Source organism: Sciurus vulgaris (genome assembly GCF_902686455.1).
Source record: "Sciurus vulgaris genome assembly, chromosome: 13".
Lineage (NCBI taxonomy): Eukaryota > Metazoa > Chordata > Mammalia > Rodentia > Sciuridae > Sciurus > Sciurus vulgaris.
The window spans coordinates 48,326,901-48,344,217 of NC_136474.1; the positions used below are offsets into that span (position 1 = coordinate 48,326,901).

Below are 17,317 nucleotides of genomic sequence, written 5' to 3' on the forward strand. Positions count from 1 at the left end.
AATTCAGTAGTGCCCCCTCAAAATATTATGCCAGATGACCTCTAGGTCCTTTCCAGCTCAAACACTGTGATTTCAAGTCTGTTTCCATTGTGGATGTGAAACCAATGAAGTTTTCATATCTTCTTCTATAACCAGAACATGCTTTTGTGCTTCTAACCCTGGCTTTCTTTGGTAATTACTGTTCTTCATTTACTTTCAAACACAGGCTGGATTTCTTCCTCTGTCTTAATGTGATAAATCCTGCCCCGAAAAAGACAGGCTTCTGCAACTTCGTAGTGACAGGCAGCGTGAACACTGGGCTTACCATCATTCTGTATTCTAGTCTAATAATACAAAGCAAGTTGGTTCATTATAAGCCATTACAGTATTATTACTGTATAGCAAGTGTTGGTCCTTCATAAAAGATATGAATAGTAAATTTATTGAAATTTTATATAAACTAACTTTACATTTTATAGCCAGGCCATGGAAGCAGGAGTGTCCAGTAAGAATGTGTCCTTGAAGAGTGTCTTGCAGCATATTGAAGCCACACCAAAAATCATCCACTATGCAATCCTGGGCATACAGAAATGGAGCAGCAAGCTGACTTCTCAGAGCCTAAAGGCCCCATTCTCTAGGTGCCATGTGCATGATTTCATTCTTCTCAACATAGACTTGACTCAGAATGTGCAGTATGACTTCAACAGGTAGGTCAGGCCTCACGGATGCAAGTTCTCCTGGCATTTACCGATCGTTTCTGCCCAGGTCCAGCCTCAGCAATGTTTTTATTTCTTCATCTGTCTTGGATTGTAAGCTCCTTTATCACCCTTCAAACTATCTAGTTCCTTAATAATAGATGTTATAGTGCAAAATGTTTAGAAAACACACTTTAGGCATAGTATTATCCAACAAGAACTAAACATAGGCACAAAAACTGTTAAATCAATACAAATCAGTATGTGGACCCAGAAAAATGTAAGGTTAAAATCCTTACTCATCCTCTGAACTCACAAGAAAATTGCTTCCCCAAAATGTTAGTAAAACCCAGAGATCTGGATCCTCTAAGGAAACAGCAGATGGGGATGAGCAGGCTAGCCCTGGCCTTGTCTCCTGAATAAATTATGCCCACATTCCTGGAAAATCAGAGAAGGCCCAAGAGAATCATCAGGGACCATAAAGCCCCTTCCATGTCAACCCCTGACCTTGTGGCTATTAGAATTTAACTACCACTTTCACTTCCATGTTTTAAATTTGGCACATGCTTTGTCCTGTTTGAAGCCAGAGTATATAGAATATACGTTACTATTTCTGCACAGGAATATCTAAAACCCTGTGGCACATTTGGAACAAAAAGCATTTCATATCCCCTTCCAATGGCTGTGATGCTCAAATCAGGAGTTTTCAAGGGTCAATGCTATGAAGACCAGCTCCATAAGGGCAAGGACAATTGTTTTGGGCTCTCTCCCTAACATCTGCCATAATTTCTCTGTATAGTTACATTGGTTAGGATGTGACAAGCAAAGAAATCTGTCATTGTGGTTATGATTTAGGTATTTCTGTGAAGATGTTGACTTTAACCTGAGAACAAACAGTAGTGGCCTGCTCATCTGTCGCTTTAATAACTTCAGCCTCATGAAGAAACATGTTCAGGTTGGCGGGCAAAGGGATTTTATCATTAAACCAAAGATCATGGTAAGTTCTGCAAGCTTCATTCTGTTGAAAATCAGCACAATTATTTCTTATATCTTTGTTATTAGACACTGGCATTAAGCACTTTCCACTTTAGTAGAAAGTTAAGTAACCCAAGGGAGTTCTTAATATCAACTCTGCAGTTTCATTCGCTATCTAAGGATTCATCTAGTGCCAAAACACAAGTTTTAACCATTTAATAAAATTGTTTTTCTTTAGATTTAAGTCTTAAAGTTTTCATCAAAGTTTTAGTTTCAAAATGGCAGTTTTAACATTTTGGTATTCCTATGTAATACATGAGAGAAATTTAAATCAAGATGCTAGTTTGGTCCTTTCCCAGATTTATTTATTTTTAAATAGTAATATAGATAAAATATATAACGAGTGAATTCCATGGGCCTACTCTTTTCTAAGAGACTTACTAATGCCTGATCCATTTACAGCATGTGAACTGTCCAGGGATTGCAGAAACCACTTGGCCTTTTTTTTTTTTTGGGGGGGGGGGGGGATAGGATTCAAACCATAGGCATCTAGCAGCATTAGAAATGACTTCCTATTGAACTGTTCAGTGTACCTGTTAAATGTAGTACATTTCAAGAGCTTACTTAAAAAGCAAGCTTGCTCTTACTGTGTATAATTTATGTTAAATACTACTGTACTATTTTCAAAGGAGGGAAAAATTCAGGACCAAAAATGACTATCATAATTTTTAAACTTATATCACTGTACTATTGCAAACGCAATCATGCCCCATTATCTGCAGTTTTAGTTACCCATGGTCAACCATGGCCCGAAAATATTAGTGTCTGTCCTGTTAAAAGGGCACAGTCACATAACTTTTATTACAGTACATGGCTAAACTGTCCCATTTCATCATCATTGGAGTTAATCTCTAATTTATAAATTAAACTTTATTACAGGTAATTATGTATAGAAGAAAACAGTATACACAGGATTTGATGTCATCTAGGATTTCAGGCATCCATTGGGGGTCTTAAAACATAAACCCCTTGGATATGGGGGAATAGTATCTGGAACCTATTAGGCAGCAGTACAACATATCCTTGGACATTTCATCTAGTAACAGACACAACATTTCCCATGATTACCCTGGCTCTTGATTTCAGGTATCAGAGAGCTTAGCGCCTATCTTGCCTCTTCAATACGTCTGTGCACCGGACAGTGAACACACGTTACTGGCAGCCCCTGCACAGTTTCTCCTGGAAAAGTTCCTTCAGCATGCTGCATATAAACTCTTCCCCAAAGCCATTCATAACTTTAAGAGTCCTGTGCTGGCCATTGACTGCTACCTTAACATTGGACAGGAGGTAAAGGTGGGGGTGGCTAGTACTGTGCTTACCTACATCCATTTCTTTCCCATTTTAACTTGGTTTGAAAATTTAAATGGTGACAAAAGGAAGCCCGTGACATATTCTGCAAAGGCTCACATAAAAGGTGATGGCAATTGTCCCTTCCCATCCCTATTTCACCTCTACAAAATGAGCCACTGATCAACCATAGCTTAGCTTAGATATCCTATAAGAATCCTACCTCACTGACATTGGGCAGAAGCAGTTTCTAGCTCCCACCTGTCTTGACGTTTATCAGACTCTATGTAATTAATGAATCTGCTCCATAATATTGCAATCTTCAGAAGAAGAAAGTACCTTAAAAATCATTTGATATAACACTCTTGATGGTATCTATATAAATTATATGTGTATCCCAGGTCTCCCAATTCCACTATACCAGACCAAGTACTCAGTATTAGGCAACCTCAATACTACTATATTACTAACAGCAATTAACACTTACTGAAGTGGTTTACATTAATTTAATTTACCAATAGCCCTAAGAAACAGGTACCATTTTTCTCTCTATAAATGAGGATACACTAAGGTGCCACAGAACACATTTCCCAGTGCCATATGGCAGTATGTGAACACAAGCTAACTGGCCCAGACATTAGCCATTCCACGATTCTAACTCCCAACTACTTTATAACTTCACAAAAATCACAGGGAAGTATATATTCTGAAACCTGGAAGCCATATAGGGCTAAAATTTTAAATTTATGCTGTCTGCACCCCCTGGGGAATGAACCCAGGTCCTTGTGCATGCTAGGCAAGTGCTCTACCACTGACATACAACCCTTGCCCTCATACTGTTTTGAGCTGGTACCCAAAAGAAAAATTTATTTAGATGACAAGCTAATTAAAATTATTTTTATTCTCAAGTAACCTAAATATTTAATCTTTCCTAAGTGTGCTTTTTTAAAATGAAAGGTAGTTCTTTTTAAAATTTTATATTCTTTTTATGGAGGAGCTTTTTCCCTAATATGAAATTAATATTAAATCTAATACAACAGTTCTTTATGATGAGAAATGAGTGACATTTTAAACAGGTTAAAACTTGGCACACTAGAAAAAAAGAGGTAAACAGCTTAAATAACCACCACTCTTAACACTGAAAAAGATTCAGCTTCTTTACCTTACTCTGAAATAAAGAGGAAGGTACTAACTCATTCAGCGAAGATGTAGATGATCTGCTTGCTTTTGAAATCTCCATGCTATTTCTGCTTGTTGCTTTCAGGTGGCTATATGCTACATCAGCTCCAGACCCCACTCCAGCAATGTCAACTGTGAAGGGGTGTTTTTCAGTGGACTCCTTTTGTACCTCTGTGACTCTTTTGTAGGTGCTGATCTTCTTAAGAAATTTAAGTTTTTAAAAGGTAAATCAAATTTAGTATCTTGACTGAATGTTACTGATTCCCACTAGAAAAAAATTCAGAACTGAAAGATATTAAAAAAAAAGAAAGAAAGAAAGAAACACTTTAACACTGTTTGTGGCCAATAATTTGGCTACTTGGATATCGTGGTATTAAATGAGGGCCACTGATTTCCTTAACTGGGGGGAAGAAAGGATCAAGTCATTATTATCCTAAGACTAAATGCAGGTGAACAGTCAGAGGTGTAACAACATTGAATAGGGTTTTGCCACTATTAATTTTAGAAATTTAAGAATATATAATGCTTCTCATATGAAATAGTTTAAACAATTTAGGTTAATGGACCTACCCATGCTTACACATAATGAGTATACACATTTTATAGTAATCTGAACATAACATATTGCCTGGGTCAAACACCAACTGCAATAAATGTGTATAACTGCATCCTTAGACATCTTAGTTATGATTCTGGTACAGAAACTAAACATAATTTTAATAGGTATGCATCATAGAGTTAAATTTGCTTCAGAATAAACTGCAGGTTAAGCATCACAAATAATCCTGACATGATGGCCTTTAAGGTCAGTGAAAAAAAGTGAGGTTCGGAACACTTTGTGTGGCATGGGAACAAGGAAAACTCCATTTATTTGTGTACATATGTAGTTCTCAACTGGGAGGTGGGGTCTGACTTCCAGAAGACATTTGGCATTGTCTGGAGACATTTCTGGTTGTCACACTGGGGAATGCTGCTGGCATATTGTGGGTAGAAGCCAGGGATGCTGCTGAACATTTTTAAAAACAGAAGACTAGTCCCCCAACTCAACAAAGTATTATCCAGTCCAAAACTGGTATGGTTGAGAAATCCTATTCCAGAGGACACACAAGAGACATCGAATTGGTCACCATAGGGAAGGAGGGAATGTGGTTATTTCTTACTTTACTCTCTAAACTTTTGAATTTGCAAAACTACTTAAAAAAACTGAAAAATTCTGATATGCTACTTACCTATATATTGGTTCTCAGAAGTGTTTGGGAATACATCAAAGAGAAATAGGTTATGAGTTCAATCCAAGAGCCTAAGACACATTTCTGCCTTTTCCCTGAAGGTGCTACCCTGTGTGTCATCTGCCAAGACAGAAGCTCCTTACGCCAAACAATTGTCCGCTTAGAGTTAGAGGATGAGTGGCAGTTCCGCCTCCGGGATGAGTTTCAAACTGCCAACAGCAGCGATGACAAGCCTCTCTACTTTCTTACTGGACGTCATGTATGAGCTTTGGAAGAGACCAAAAATCACAAAGGGATTCCTAGCTGGGGTGGGACAGAAACAATTATTGGGGGATTTTTTTTTCTTTAAAGTACAATCACTGTGGAGCAAAGTGCAACATATTTGTCTATTCTCCAAAGAACTCCCCAAATCTAACCCAGGTCTTTGGGGACATCACTGTCCTTCAGTTCTAATTATAGGACCCTAAGTTCAGGTGAACTCCACTGTAGGCAGTTATGCAATTACTTAAGATGTGGTCTGCCTGTGGGAGCTTGAGGAAGATACACTTTGGAGAACAAACAGAGTTTGCATTGTTTTTTCTACTATACCACGTTGGGGGGAAAACTGTCAGCATTAGCTAGCTTGAATGTGTTACATGAGACACGCCATTGGTGTGGAATTAATTGAAGATTAACATTTGAGGCCTGAACCCTCAGTTTCTCTTCAGATCTGTACTTTGGTACAGTATTACTCAGGGGTCTGAAATGATAGAATGTAGAAGTTATTTGTATTTAAAAAAAGAAGTAGCTTTGTCTTTTTCTGTGCAGTGTTAGTTTAAGATTTATAATCTTATATGTATTGAAACTTTTGGCAAAATTTCCACAGGAGTTAAAGTTTACTATTTAAACTGAACAAACAAATCAGTAAATGCAGAGCAGGCATTGTGTACATTTATGGAGATTCTCCTAGCTTAATTCCTTTGCTTTTCCCATTCTTTAAAAATGTTTCCAGTCTTTAAGCACACCATGTCTATGAGAATATGGAACAGTGATTAATCTTGTTCAAGAACCTGATTAAGCAGTTGGGTCAATTAAGCAGCTTTCAAGAGTTAAACTGTACCCACCCTGTTTTGGTTGAAAATAAGCGGCTAGCACTAGCAAACTTCAAGTCAGGCTGAAACCTGTTGTGGAGTAGAACTAGTTTATTTTTTTCCCCCAGGAACTCAAGCAAACCTTCCTTAAAAAGACAAACTGAAAATTAGCTGTCTTACATTGACGACACAGAAAGTGCTGGAATGGGAAATAGAGCCATGGAAAGAGAGATAAATGTTTTACTTTTAATTCTACCACTGACTTTTTCTGTGAAGAGTAAAAAAGATGCCGAGAGTTTTTGACTCAAAATCAGTACATGGTGTTTGACCAATATAAAAAGCAGGATTTCTACACCCCCCCCCCAATTTTTTTTTGTACCAGGCCAAATATTTTAATGAACAGATTCTAGAAAATATTCTAGAACAGTCTATTTGAAGTTTATACTTATATTAATTACTCCAGTTCTCATCATTGTAAACAATCTCTTGAGATTTTTTTATTTGCCCACATGTATCACTTTATTCCCACTTAAAATGGCCTTTGTTACTTGAATCTGTCTAGTGACCTGAAACTACTGAGAGGGGCCTACTAAGCCTGCATTTACTTAGAACAAATAGTGTTTTATCTTGTGATAACAAGGAGTTTACATCTAGTAAAAAGATGGAATGTATTAGACTGAAAACAGTTTGCAGATCTCGTGGTTTTAATATAGCTACTTATAATGCTTTAAATGTATTCTGAAATGAACAATTCCTTTTAACCCCCATTTTGTCCTTCAAAGAGGACCTGCCTTATATACGCTTTAAAAATACTCCTTAATTTTAGTATAGCAAAATTTTTGGCAAAGAGGTACGTTCTAAATTGGTGTAGATATGAATGTATTTCACTTGTTCCTGTTTTGTTGAAAGGGCCTGATGCAGATGATATCAAGAAACCCACTGTTTGTGCAATATTCCAATAACATTTACTATAGGGCAAATAAAATACTTGAAGTAGTTCTAATTTTACCTGGGGCAGAGGGCCTCAGTGTTTGTTCTGGTTTTATGTATGATTTCATGGTCTTGAGGTTTTTAAAGTTTCTTTAGATGCAGGTACTCCACATTAGGGGTGCACTCTAAAAATTCAAATCATTATGAGCACCTACCACTCAACTCTGTGGAAGAGAAATGCCAGAATAAAGTCAAACACATCAATTCAATAATGAAGAAATGTAAATTGACCTGCCTAATTTTTTTTGAAAGCCTATCTCTTAAATCACTTTATCACTCTAATTCTTTAGAGAATGTTAGGTCCTCTTTAAGGGTAAAATTGCACAAGCACAGGACACCATGATTTGTTAACGTATATGTTCAGTTTTATGCTTTTTACACCCCTTAAAACACTGATGTGGGGTGAATGGACTCACTAGGCCCACACAATAACTCACCTACACACTTGCTAAACTTTGTCATGTTACAGTATGACAGTTCACACAGGTTAATACTGAATGTAAACTGAAAATTAGAATGAGAATTGTTGTAGTCAATGTATTTTGGCTGTAATTTATGCAACTGCTTTCTGTGACTTTTAGAAAAGGGGGCACCTGTGTTACTTTATTACTGTAAAATTTTAACCAAAATTTGGTGAATTTCACTAGTCAGTCTACCTCACATTTTGTTTATGATTCTAAGTTGTCTTAAGTTGTGCCTACAGTATTGTTCTTGTCCCTTCCTTTAACTTGGTGAATGTATTAAAATTCTCTCCCAGTCCCCACCCCTCAAAACAGTTTGTTTTCTTTAAACTAATTTTCTATTTTGTTAAAAAAACAGAATATGCTCCCAGACTGCCAACATCCAAAAAAGGTTGGAAATTCCAATATCATAGGTTGAATGGCTCTAAGATTCTTCTATTCTAGCACAATAGTCCAAAAAAGTAGTAAATATTTGTTGAATAAAAATCCGTAGCTCATACAAATAGATACATACACCTAAAATATCTACAGACTCATTTGCAGACTTGCACATAATTATATATGACAGACCTAGAAATGAGTAAAGAACTAGAACTATTCACACTACCTCCCCATCTTTTATTTTATAGATGGCAACTATACTCTCACATTGGTATCCTCCTCAGAAACACAGCTTTGGATTATCAGAACTGTGTAGTATGATACAAGGTATTTACTGCTAACGTCCAGTTTATTTCTTAACTCTACCTAATGTTATCAACTCTTGAGAAGAAATGTCCCAGAAAAATGCCTTTCACCACTGATACATAAAGAATAGTGAAATAATAGAATCTGACACAGCACCCATGAACACACTTTTCTAGGCCCAAGGCCCCTCATCATTACCTCAGGAGAGGCTATAAATATTTCTAAGTCTGATAATAAATTGAGAGAAAGCAGACTGCCAGTTTTCCTTCTACAACATTCCAAAGCGGCTGCCTTGAAAAAGCCTAATAATGCTCCGAGGCCACACCTTCACATGGAACTACCTGGAACTGGAATAACAATCTAGGAACAAAATTTCTCAGGCTTCTCTTCAGACATGGTCACTGACCCTTAAGCTTCCTCTGGAAGTAGAATACTCCTATAACTGAAGCCCTGGCCTCACTGGAAGAGCCATCACTCAAGATGATTTCAGGAATGGTTGGTGAGGTCAAAGAAAAGGTCTTTCACATAATAAATTCACTACGCTCTTAGCCAGCAAGTTCGAAGATAAAACGTCTACTTCAGGGACTATGACAACAGATGGGACAAATTCTAAGGAAAAAAGGGCAACTATTAGTTAGTTGTTCTCTGACCACTTCATTCCGTAAGTACTAAATGTTTTATTTTAATAGGAGGGTGGTGGAGGTGACGGACTGCCACAAGACAGAATTCTTCCCTTTTTCTGTCAGAAGGCTCAGGGATCATGAGAAAGATATAGTTCTGTAGTGACTACCCTGGGTATCAACTCAGCAATTTTAACCCTAGGTGAACTGAATGGGCAGGAATATGGCTATGTTCCAATCCAAAGGGATAAGACTCCCTACCTGGGCTGCCCCAAATAAACAAAAACAATTAAAATACCATTACAAGGCTGTTGCACTCGTTGCCTGTACAACAGTCATACATTAAGATTCAACCTTACATACTATGAACTGGTAAAATACTGCTTTTTATAATTCTTGCTAAAGAAAATAAACATTATGTATCTACACAGATAAAGACAACCCATCAAATCTCATGGTTGCTTTGTCATTATGCTTGACATTCTTATAAAGGACGAACAACTATTTGAGGGATGTTAACAAAAAATTTATAGGCACCTTTATGTAATCAGTAATTACAAAATCACTCTCTTCTGAAGCTTGACTGTGGTTACTGGTCTATACTCACTGTGGCCACTGCTGTTTCCACCATCCCATAGACACGGCTCTTTCACCACTTGGACTCTCTTCAGTTTTCATTTGTGGTATGGCAGTGTTTACCATTCTCTGATTTTTAAAACTCTTGCTTTGTACCACTCCCTTCTAGCTGTTACCCTGCTCATATCAGGTACTCCTCTTCAAGATGCTTAAACAATGGAGTTCCTCACAAATCTCCTTTTACAGACCCCAGAATGATCTCTTTTAAACCTTTAAATACGCCAGGTGTGGTGGCGCATGCCTATAATCCCAGTGACTTGGGAGGCTGAGGCAGGAGACTGCAAGTTCAAAGCCAGCCTCAGCAACTTAGCAAGGCCCTGTCTCAAAATATAAATACACATATAAATAGAGGCTGGGAGTATGGCTCAGTGGTTATGCACCCCACTACCCCCCCCCCAAAAAAAAGAGAGAAAAAACTCCAAATAACTGAACTTACAAATTTATTTGCTCAACCCAAACCTCTCTCAAACTCTAAATCTAAATCTATATCTTCAAGTATACACTAGATGAATATTTCCACGTGGAGCTTCTGTAACCACCTTAAAATCTTGACCAAAACTGAGCTCACTCTTGACCATCAAATTCTCCCAACCTAATTCTCCTTGTTACCATCTCAATAAATTCATATACTTAATTACCCAACCAAACTTCCCACATACCCTAGATTCTTTGCCATAGAACTTTTCCAGCCTGTCATAAACTCCAACCCACTTCAACTGCATTTTGCAGTATGTACCCATCTCCTCTTCATCCCCATATCAGAGCTTCAGTTCAGTGTTTCAGCATTTTTCACACCAATTGTTACAGTAGTATCAACTATCTTTGAAATTACAGATGCCTCTCTTTTAAGCCCTACTTCATAGGTCAGTCATGATGATTAAGGTAAATAATGTCACATCAAACATAGAATCTGGCAGAGCAAATACTCAAATGTTAGGTACTACAACAGTACTACTATTCTTAAAGACCTAGATTATAAAATTTATTTGAGGGACTGTGTTTCCAATAAAAACATGAAAGTAAACTATTTTCCTGGTAAATGGTAACATTTAAAGCAACCAATCAGGGCTGGGGATATATATATAGCTCAGTTAGTAGAGTGCTTGCCTTGCAAGCACAAGGCCCTGGGTTCAATCCCCAGTACAGGGAGAGAGAGAGGGCGAGAGAGACAGAGAGTTATCTACCCCAAGGTCTCCTTAAAACAACCAAGTGTGGTTTGCCAATCAAAAGTATTATATTATGGCACATATGGACATGGAACCTGTATTATGAGGTTAATCAGATACTAGAGGATCTGCATGGTACCCCAAAATTTGTTTTGAAACCTCATGGGACCTGACTGGGTGCGGTGGTGTACACCTATAATCCCAGTGATTCAGGAGGCTGAGGTAGGTGGATCACAAGTTTGAGTCCAGCCTCAGCAACTTACGGAGGCCCTGAGCAACTTAACTTAGTGAGAACTATCTCAAAATAAAAATAAATATATATATATATTTAAATATATATATATATATATATATATAAATAAAAAGGGGTTGGAGGTGTGGCTCCGTGGTTAAGCACCCCTGGGTTCAATCCCCAGTACCAAAAACAAACAAAACAAAATGCAAGCAAACAATGAGACCAGGGATGACTAGAAGAGTTTCAAGTCAGGCTATTATGATGAGTCAGAGGAATTATTTACTGTCTTAACTGTTCTACTCATATAAAAAGTACAGTCTCACACCACTCTGTAAATAATAAAAGCACAAATCTACAGGGGGATAAAATGTACACCTATTAATATTAAAGTCCTTAATTTTGGTCAGTTTTTAAGGGAGATGCAATTATTTAAAGTCATAAAAATAATCTAACTGAGCCAGGTGCAGTAGTGCATGCTTGTAATCCCAGTGGCTCAGGTGACTGAGGAATAAGGATTGTGAGTTCAAAGCCAGCCTCAGCAAAACCAAGGCACTAAACTCAGTGAGACCCTATTTCTAAATAAAATACAAAAAAGGGCTGAGGATGTGGTTCAGTGGCTGAGTGCCCCCGAATTCAATCCCCAGTACCCAACCCCCCCCAAATAATGAAAAAATAATAATCTAAGTGGAACCATAGTGATTCTTCATCCTTGGGCTATGGTCCTTTATTTCTTTGAAAGATCAGAAAAGTGCAATGTTACTAAAATAATCAGAAAGGCAATGTTACTAAAATAATCATAAAGGATTCTGCCTTTTGGAGACAAAGTTTAGCAGAGTTGCTGATGATATAATGATCCTCGGGCAAACTGGTGAAAACTACCTTTTAAGAACAAAGAACCCAGTGTTTTAAACATATTTCAAGAACTTAAACCTAAGAAACTCCCTGAATAAGCACAAACAACAAAACAACATTATCTTAGTACATTTATCACTTAGAAAAGACTAGCAAGTATTTTATTATTTTATTCTACATTATATACAGATCATAAAAGGCCACAGCAGTTTTTCAACATATAAACCCTTTAAAAGTAGAGGGCACTATGAAGGATAGACAAGTATCAAAATGAAGTCCAGTAACGAGGGCATATACTCAGTGCAGTATTTTTGAGGAATAACACAGCAGATACCAAGTCATCCATATTTAGCTTACAACTATTCCATATTTTTATAAGCCTTTTTGAATGTTAACAGCCCAGTTTTGGCAAAAGTTGCCATTAAAAAAAAGGTACACTCAGAATGAAATAATGAACTTAGAAGGTACCCTTCATAATTCTAGCCATTTGTAGCTCTAAAAAGAAGGAAAACCTCAAATTTTACCCTCTTACAATTTGAGCCATCAAGGATAGGAGAGAGAAATGGAAGGAAAAGTTCACTATTCCAAATTCTCTCTGCTTATTTGGAACTTTCTTTTCCTTTAGGGATTTCTTCAAAGTATATACGAGGCCTTTTAAGAATCAGCGTCAAATTCCTAAACACATAATACTGAAACCTCCTTGAATCACTCAAAAACATTGGTTTCCACTCTGCGAAAATACAATCTTTAAACCTATAACTGGTATCAGCAGATCAATATAAAAAAATACAGTACCAAGCTACACTGGTATATTTCCATATTAAGAACTTCAAAATATACTTATCACTGAGACCATAGTCCTTGCATTAGTTTTCAGTCCACTATGAACAATTATCTGCTGCATGTAAACATGTCTAAATAACTATAGATAAAATACATCAATCATAAATTTCTGTAAAAGATAATAAAATATCTTCTTTAAAAAACAAAACAATAATAAGCTATTACTGCATTGTTTCCAATTTTATGAAAATGGAACAACCAAGTGGTTGTTGCCAGTCCTGAGTTCATTGTAATAAAAATGGCCCTAGTTCCTGGTTAAAGTCAGCAACCAATCCATTCTCTTCAACAGATGTCTTCTAGCACTGAAGGCAAGATTTGTTTAAGTGGTATTCTGTCCATTAATAAAATTATATACCAGAAATTGACCAGTGCCACAGTACTGTGTTGCAAACAATTTTCCATCAGGAGTGGGATCTGAGAAAGCAATTTCTTCTTTGCTCAAATATGAGCCATATATAAAGTTACTCCTATTAAAAAAAAAGGGGGGGGGAGAATGTGGAAAGTTAAAAAATTAATATTATTTCTAATCTTAAAATAAAAAAACTGTCAAATTCATTTTGACTAGAAAGACTTGTAGATAACATCTTATTCTACTGTTCAAGTAACTGTGCTTCTAAAATATTATCAATTACTTGAGATTTAAAAGTTTTCAATACAAACAACAATGTAAAAAACATAGACCCACCATCTTGTCATGATAAAAATACTCAACAACTAACACAAGAAGGAAATTCCTCAACTTTCGAAGACATCAAAGACCATCAGATTTAATGGTAGAAGACTGAAAACTGTTCCTCAAAGATTAGGAACAGGATAAGGTGGTTCTTGTCTCTTGAATATTATACTGGAGACTCTAGCCAGGGTAATTAGATGAGAAAAAGAAAATAAAGGCATACAGAGTAGAAAGGGAAAAAAAAAAAAAAAAAAAAAGATCCCTTTTGGTCTAAGGTTGTAGCTCAGTGCTAAATAAAGTGCTTGCCTAGCATGCACAAAGCCCTTGGTTCAATCCTCAGTACTACCAAAAACAATTTTTTGATTAAATTTTTAAAAATTTAAAAAATTATTTCTTTTGCAGGTAACATGATCTTGAATATAGAAAATCCTAAGGAATTCACAAAAAAGATATATGAGTTCAACAAGATTGCATATTTAAGACTGGTATTCAAATATCAATATTTGCTTGCAATATATACACTTGCAATGAGCAATCCAAAAATAAAATTTAGAAAAAAATCCCATTTAAAACAACAAAGAATAAAATACTTAGTAATAAATTTAACAAAAGAAGTGAAAGACCTATAAACTGAAAACTATTAAATGTTGTTGAAATGAAAGAACTAACAAATACAAAGACATCTCAGAAGACTTAGTATCTTTAAAATGGTATTAGTACACAAGCTGATTTACAGCTGGCTTCTTTGGAGAAACTGACAACCTGATCCTAACGTTCATACAGAAACACAAGGAATGCTGAATAACCAAGACAACTTTAAAAAAAGAACAAAGCTGAATTACTCATATTTTCTCATTTCCAAACATACTATAAAAGTACAGAGTTCAATACTTGGTGTAAGGATAGATATACACAGATCAACGGAAGCTGGGGTATAGCACAATAGTAGAGCACTTGCCTTGCCTAGTATATGAGAGGCCCTGGGTTCAATCCCCAGCACTATCCACCCCCCCCCCCAAAAAAAAAAAAAAAAACCAAAAGAATAGAGACCAGATATAAATCTTGGCATACAGTCAACAACATTTTATAATCACACCAAGACTGTATGTGTGGAGGGGCTTGGGGGGGACTGGTCCTTTTAACAATAGTGATAGGAGAATAGAATATCCACATGCAAAAGAAAGAAGTATACCCATACATGATATCCTACCTCGTATCACACACGACAGTGAACTCAAAATGGATCAAAGATCTATATGTAGGAACTAAAACTATAAGCTCTAGGAATAAGACAGGTATGAATCTTTGTAGCCATGGATTAGAAAATGGCTTCTTAAATATAACAAAAAAAGAAATGACAAAAAATAACAATTGGACTTCATCCAAATAAGAAACTACTGTACTTCAAAGGATATCATCAACAAGAAGAAAATAACAACCACAAAAAATGGTAGAAAATGTCATAGCAAGGAACTTGTATCCAGAATACATAAAAAAACTACTGCAAATCAACAAGATAACATTTTAAGGGATGTAAGATATGAATAGGCATTTCTCTAAAGAAGATCTATTAATGGCCAATAATAAACACATGAAAAGATGTTCAACATTAGTTACCATAAAATGTAAATCCAAACCATAATGAATTGCCACAGCATACCACTAGATAGCTAAAATAAAAAAAGACAAACCATGGCCAACATCATTCTTAATGGAGAAAAACTGAAACTATTCCCTTTAAAAACGGGAACAAGACAGGGATGTCCTCTTTCACCACTTCTATTCAAGATTGTCCTCAAAACTCTAGCCAGAGCAATAAGGCAGACTAAAGAAATTAAAGAGATACGAATAGGAAAAGAGGAACTTAAGCTGTCACTATTTGCTGATGACATGATTCTATATTTAGAGTATCCAAAAACCTCCTCCAGAAAACTTCCAGACTTCATCAATGAATTCAGCAAAATAGCAGACTATAAAATCAACAAGCATAAATCTAAAGCATTTTCATACGCAAGCGATGAAACGTCTGAAAGGGAAATGAGGAAAACAACTCCATTTGCAATAGCCTCAAAAAAAAAAAAAAAAAAAAAAAAAAAAAAAAAAAAAAAAACTTGGGCATCCATCTAACCAAAGAGGTAAAAGATCTCTCTACGATGAAAACTACACAACATTGAAGAAAGAAATTAAGGAAGACCTTAGAAGATGGAAAGATCTCCCGTGTTCTTGGATAGGCAGAATTAATATTGTCAAAATGGCCATACTACCAAAAGTGCTATACAGATTCAATGCAATTCCAATTAAAATCCCAATGATGTACCTTACAGAAATAGAGCAAGCAGTCATGAAATTCATCTGGAAGAATAAGAAACCCAGAATAGCCAAAGCAATCCTTAGCAGGAAGAATGAAACAGGAAGTATCGCAATACCAGACCTTCAACTATACTACAAAGCAATAGTAACAAAAACAGCATGGTATTGGCACCAAAATAGACAGGTAGATCAATGGTACAGAATAGAGGACACAGTCACAAACCCAAATAAATACAATTTTCTCATACTAGACAAAGGGGCCAAAAATATGCAAAGGAGAAAAGATAGGCTCTTCAACAAATGGTGCTGGGAAAACTGGAAATCCATATGCAACAGAATGAAACTAAACCCCTATCTCTCACCCTGCACAAAACTCAACTCATAATGGAACAAGGACCTTGAAATCAGACCAGAGACCCTGCATCTTATAGAAGAAAAAGTAGGTCCAAATCTTCAACTTGTTGGCTTAGAATCAGACTTCCTTAACAGGACTCCCAAAGCACAAGAAATAAAAGCAAGAATCAATAACTGGGATAGATTCAAACTTAATAGCTTTCTCTCAGCAAAGGAAACTATCAACGTGAAGAGAGAGCCTACAGAGTGGGAGAATATCTTTGCCACTCATACTTCAGATAGAACACTAATTTCCAGAATATATAAAGAACTCAAAAAACTCTACACCAAGAATACAAATAACCCAATCAACAAATGGGCTAAGGATATGAACAGACACTTCACAAAAGATCTACAAGCAATCAACAAACATATGAACAAATGTTCACCATCTTTAGTAATAAGAGAAATGCAAATCAAAACTACACTAAGATTCCATCTCACCCCAATTAGAATGGCGATTATCAAGAATACAAGCAACAATAAGTGTGGGAGAGGATGTGGGGAAAAAGGTACACTCATACATTGCTGGTGGGGATGCAAATTAGAGCAACCACTCTGGAAAGCAGTGTGGAGATGCCTTAGAAAACTTAGAATGGACTCACCATTTGACCCAGCTATCCCAACTCCTCGGCCTATACCCAAAGAACTTAAAATCAGCATACTACAGAGATACAGCCACATCAATGTTCATAGCTGTTCAATTCACAATAGCCAGACTCTGGAACCAACCTAGATGTCCTTCAATTGATGAATGGATAAAGAAACTGTGATACACACACACACACACACACACACACACACACACTGGAATATTACTCAGCTATAAAGAATAATAAAATTATGGCATTTGCAGGCAAATGGATGAAATTGGAGAATATCATGCTAAGTGAGATAAGCCAATCTCAAAAAGCCAAGGGACGAATGATCTCGCTGATAAGCGGATGATGCCACATAATGGGGGGTGGGAGGGGGGC

The 17,317-nt window shown here is 36.5% G+C and overlaps 2 protein-coding genes across 14 annotated transcripts in view; one reads left to right on the forward strand and one right to left on the reverse strand.

Moving 5' to 3' along the window:
* GREB1L (GREB1 like retinoic acid receptor coactivator) overlaps positions 1 to 7,482 on the forward strand; it is a 255,134-nt gene extending 247,652 nt beyond the window's left edge. For 12 of the 13 annotated variants that reach the window (XM_079108273.1, XM_079108283.1, XM_079108278.1 and 9 more), the window contains 5 exons: positions 459 to 686; positions 1,530 to 1,671; positions 2,796 to 2,996; positions 4,261 to 4,399; positions 5,506 to 7,482. In XM_079108273.1, coding sequence (XP_078964399.1) covers positions 459 to 686; positions 1,530 to 1,671; positions 2,796 to 2,996; positions 4,261 to 4,399; positions 5,506 to 5,669 — 874 coding nt within the window. In that variant the 3' untranslated portion in view covers positions 5,670 to 7,482. Of the gene's footprint in view, positions 1 to 458; positions 1,674 to 2,795; positions 2,997 to 4,260; positions 4,400 to 5,505 lie in introns of those variants that run through there. The other variant, XM_079108276.1, reaches the window with a different exon arrangement.
* Positions 7,483 to 12,268: 4,786 nt separating this feature from the next.
* ESCO1 (establishment of sister chromatid cohesion N-acetyltransferase 1) overlaps positions 12,269 to 17,317 on the reverse strand; it is a 75,331-nt gene continuing 70,282 nt past the window's right edge. The window contains 1 exon segment of the mRNA XM_079108362.1: positions 12,269 to 13,431. Within this exon segment, the coding sequence (XP_078964488.1) occupies positions 13,284 to 13,431 (148 nt within the window). The 3' untranslated portion in view covers positions 12,269 to 13,283.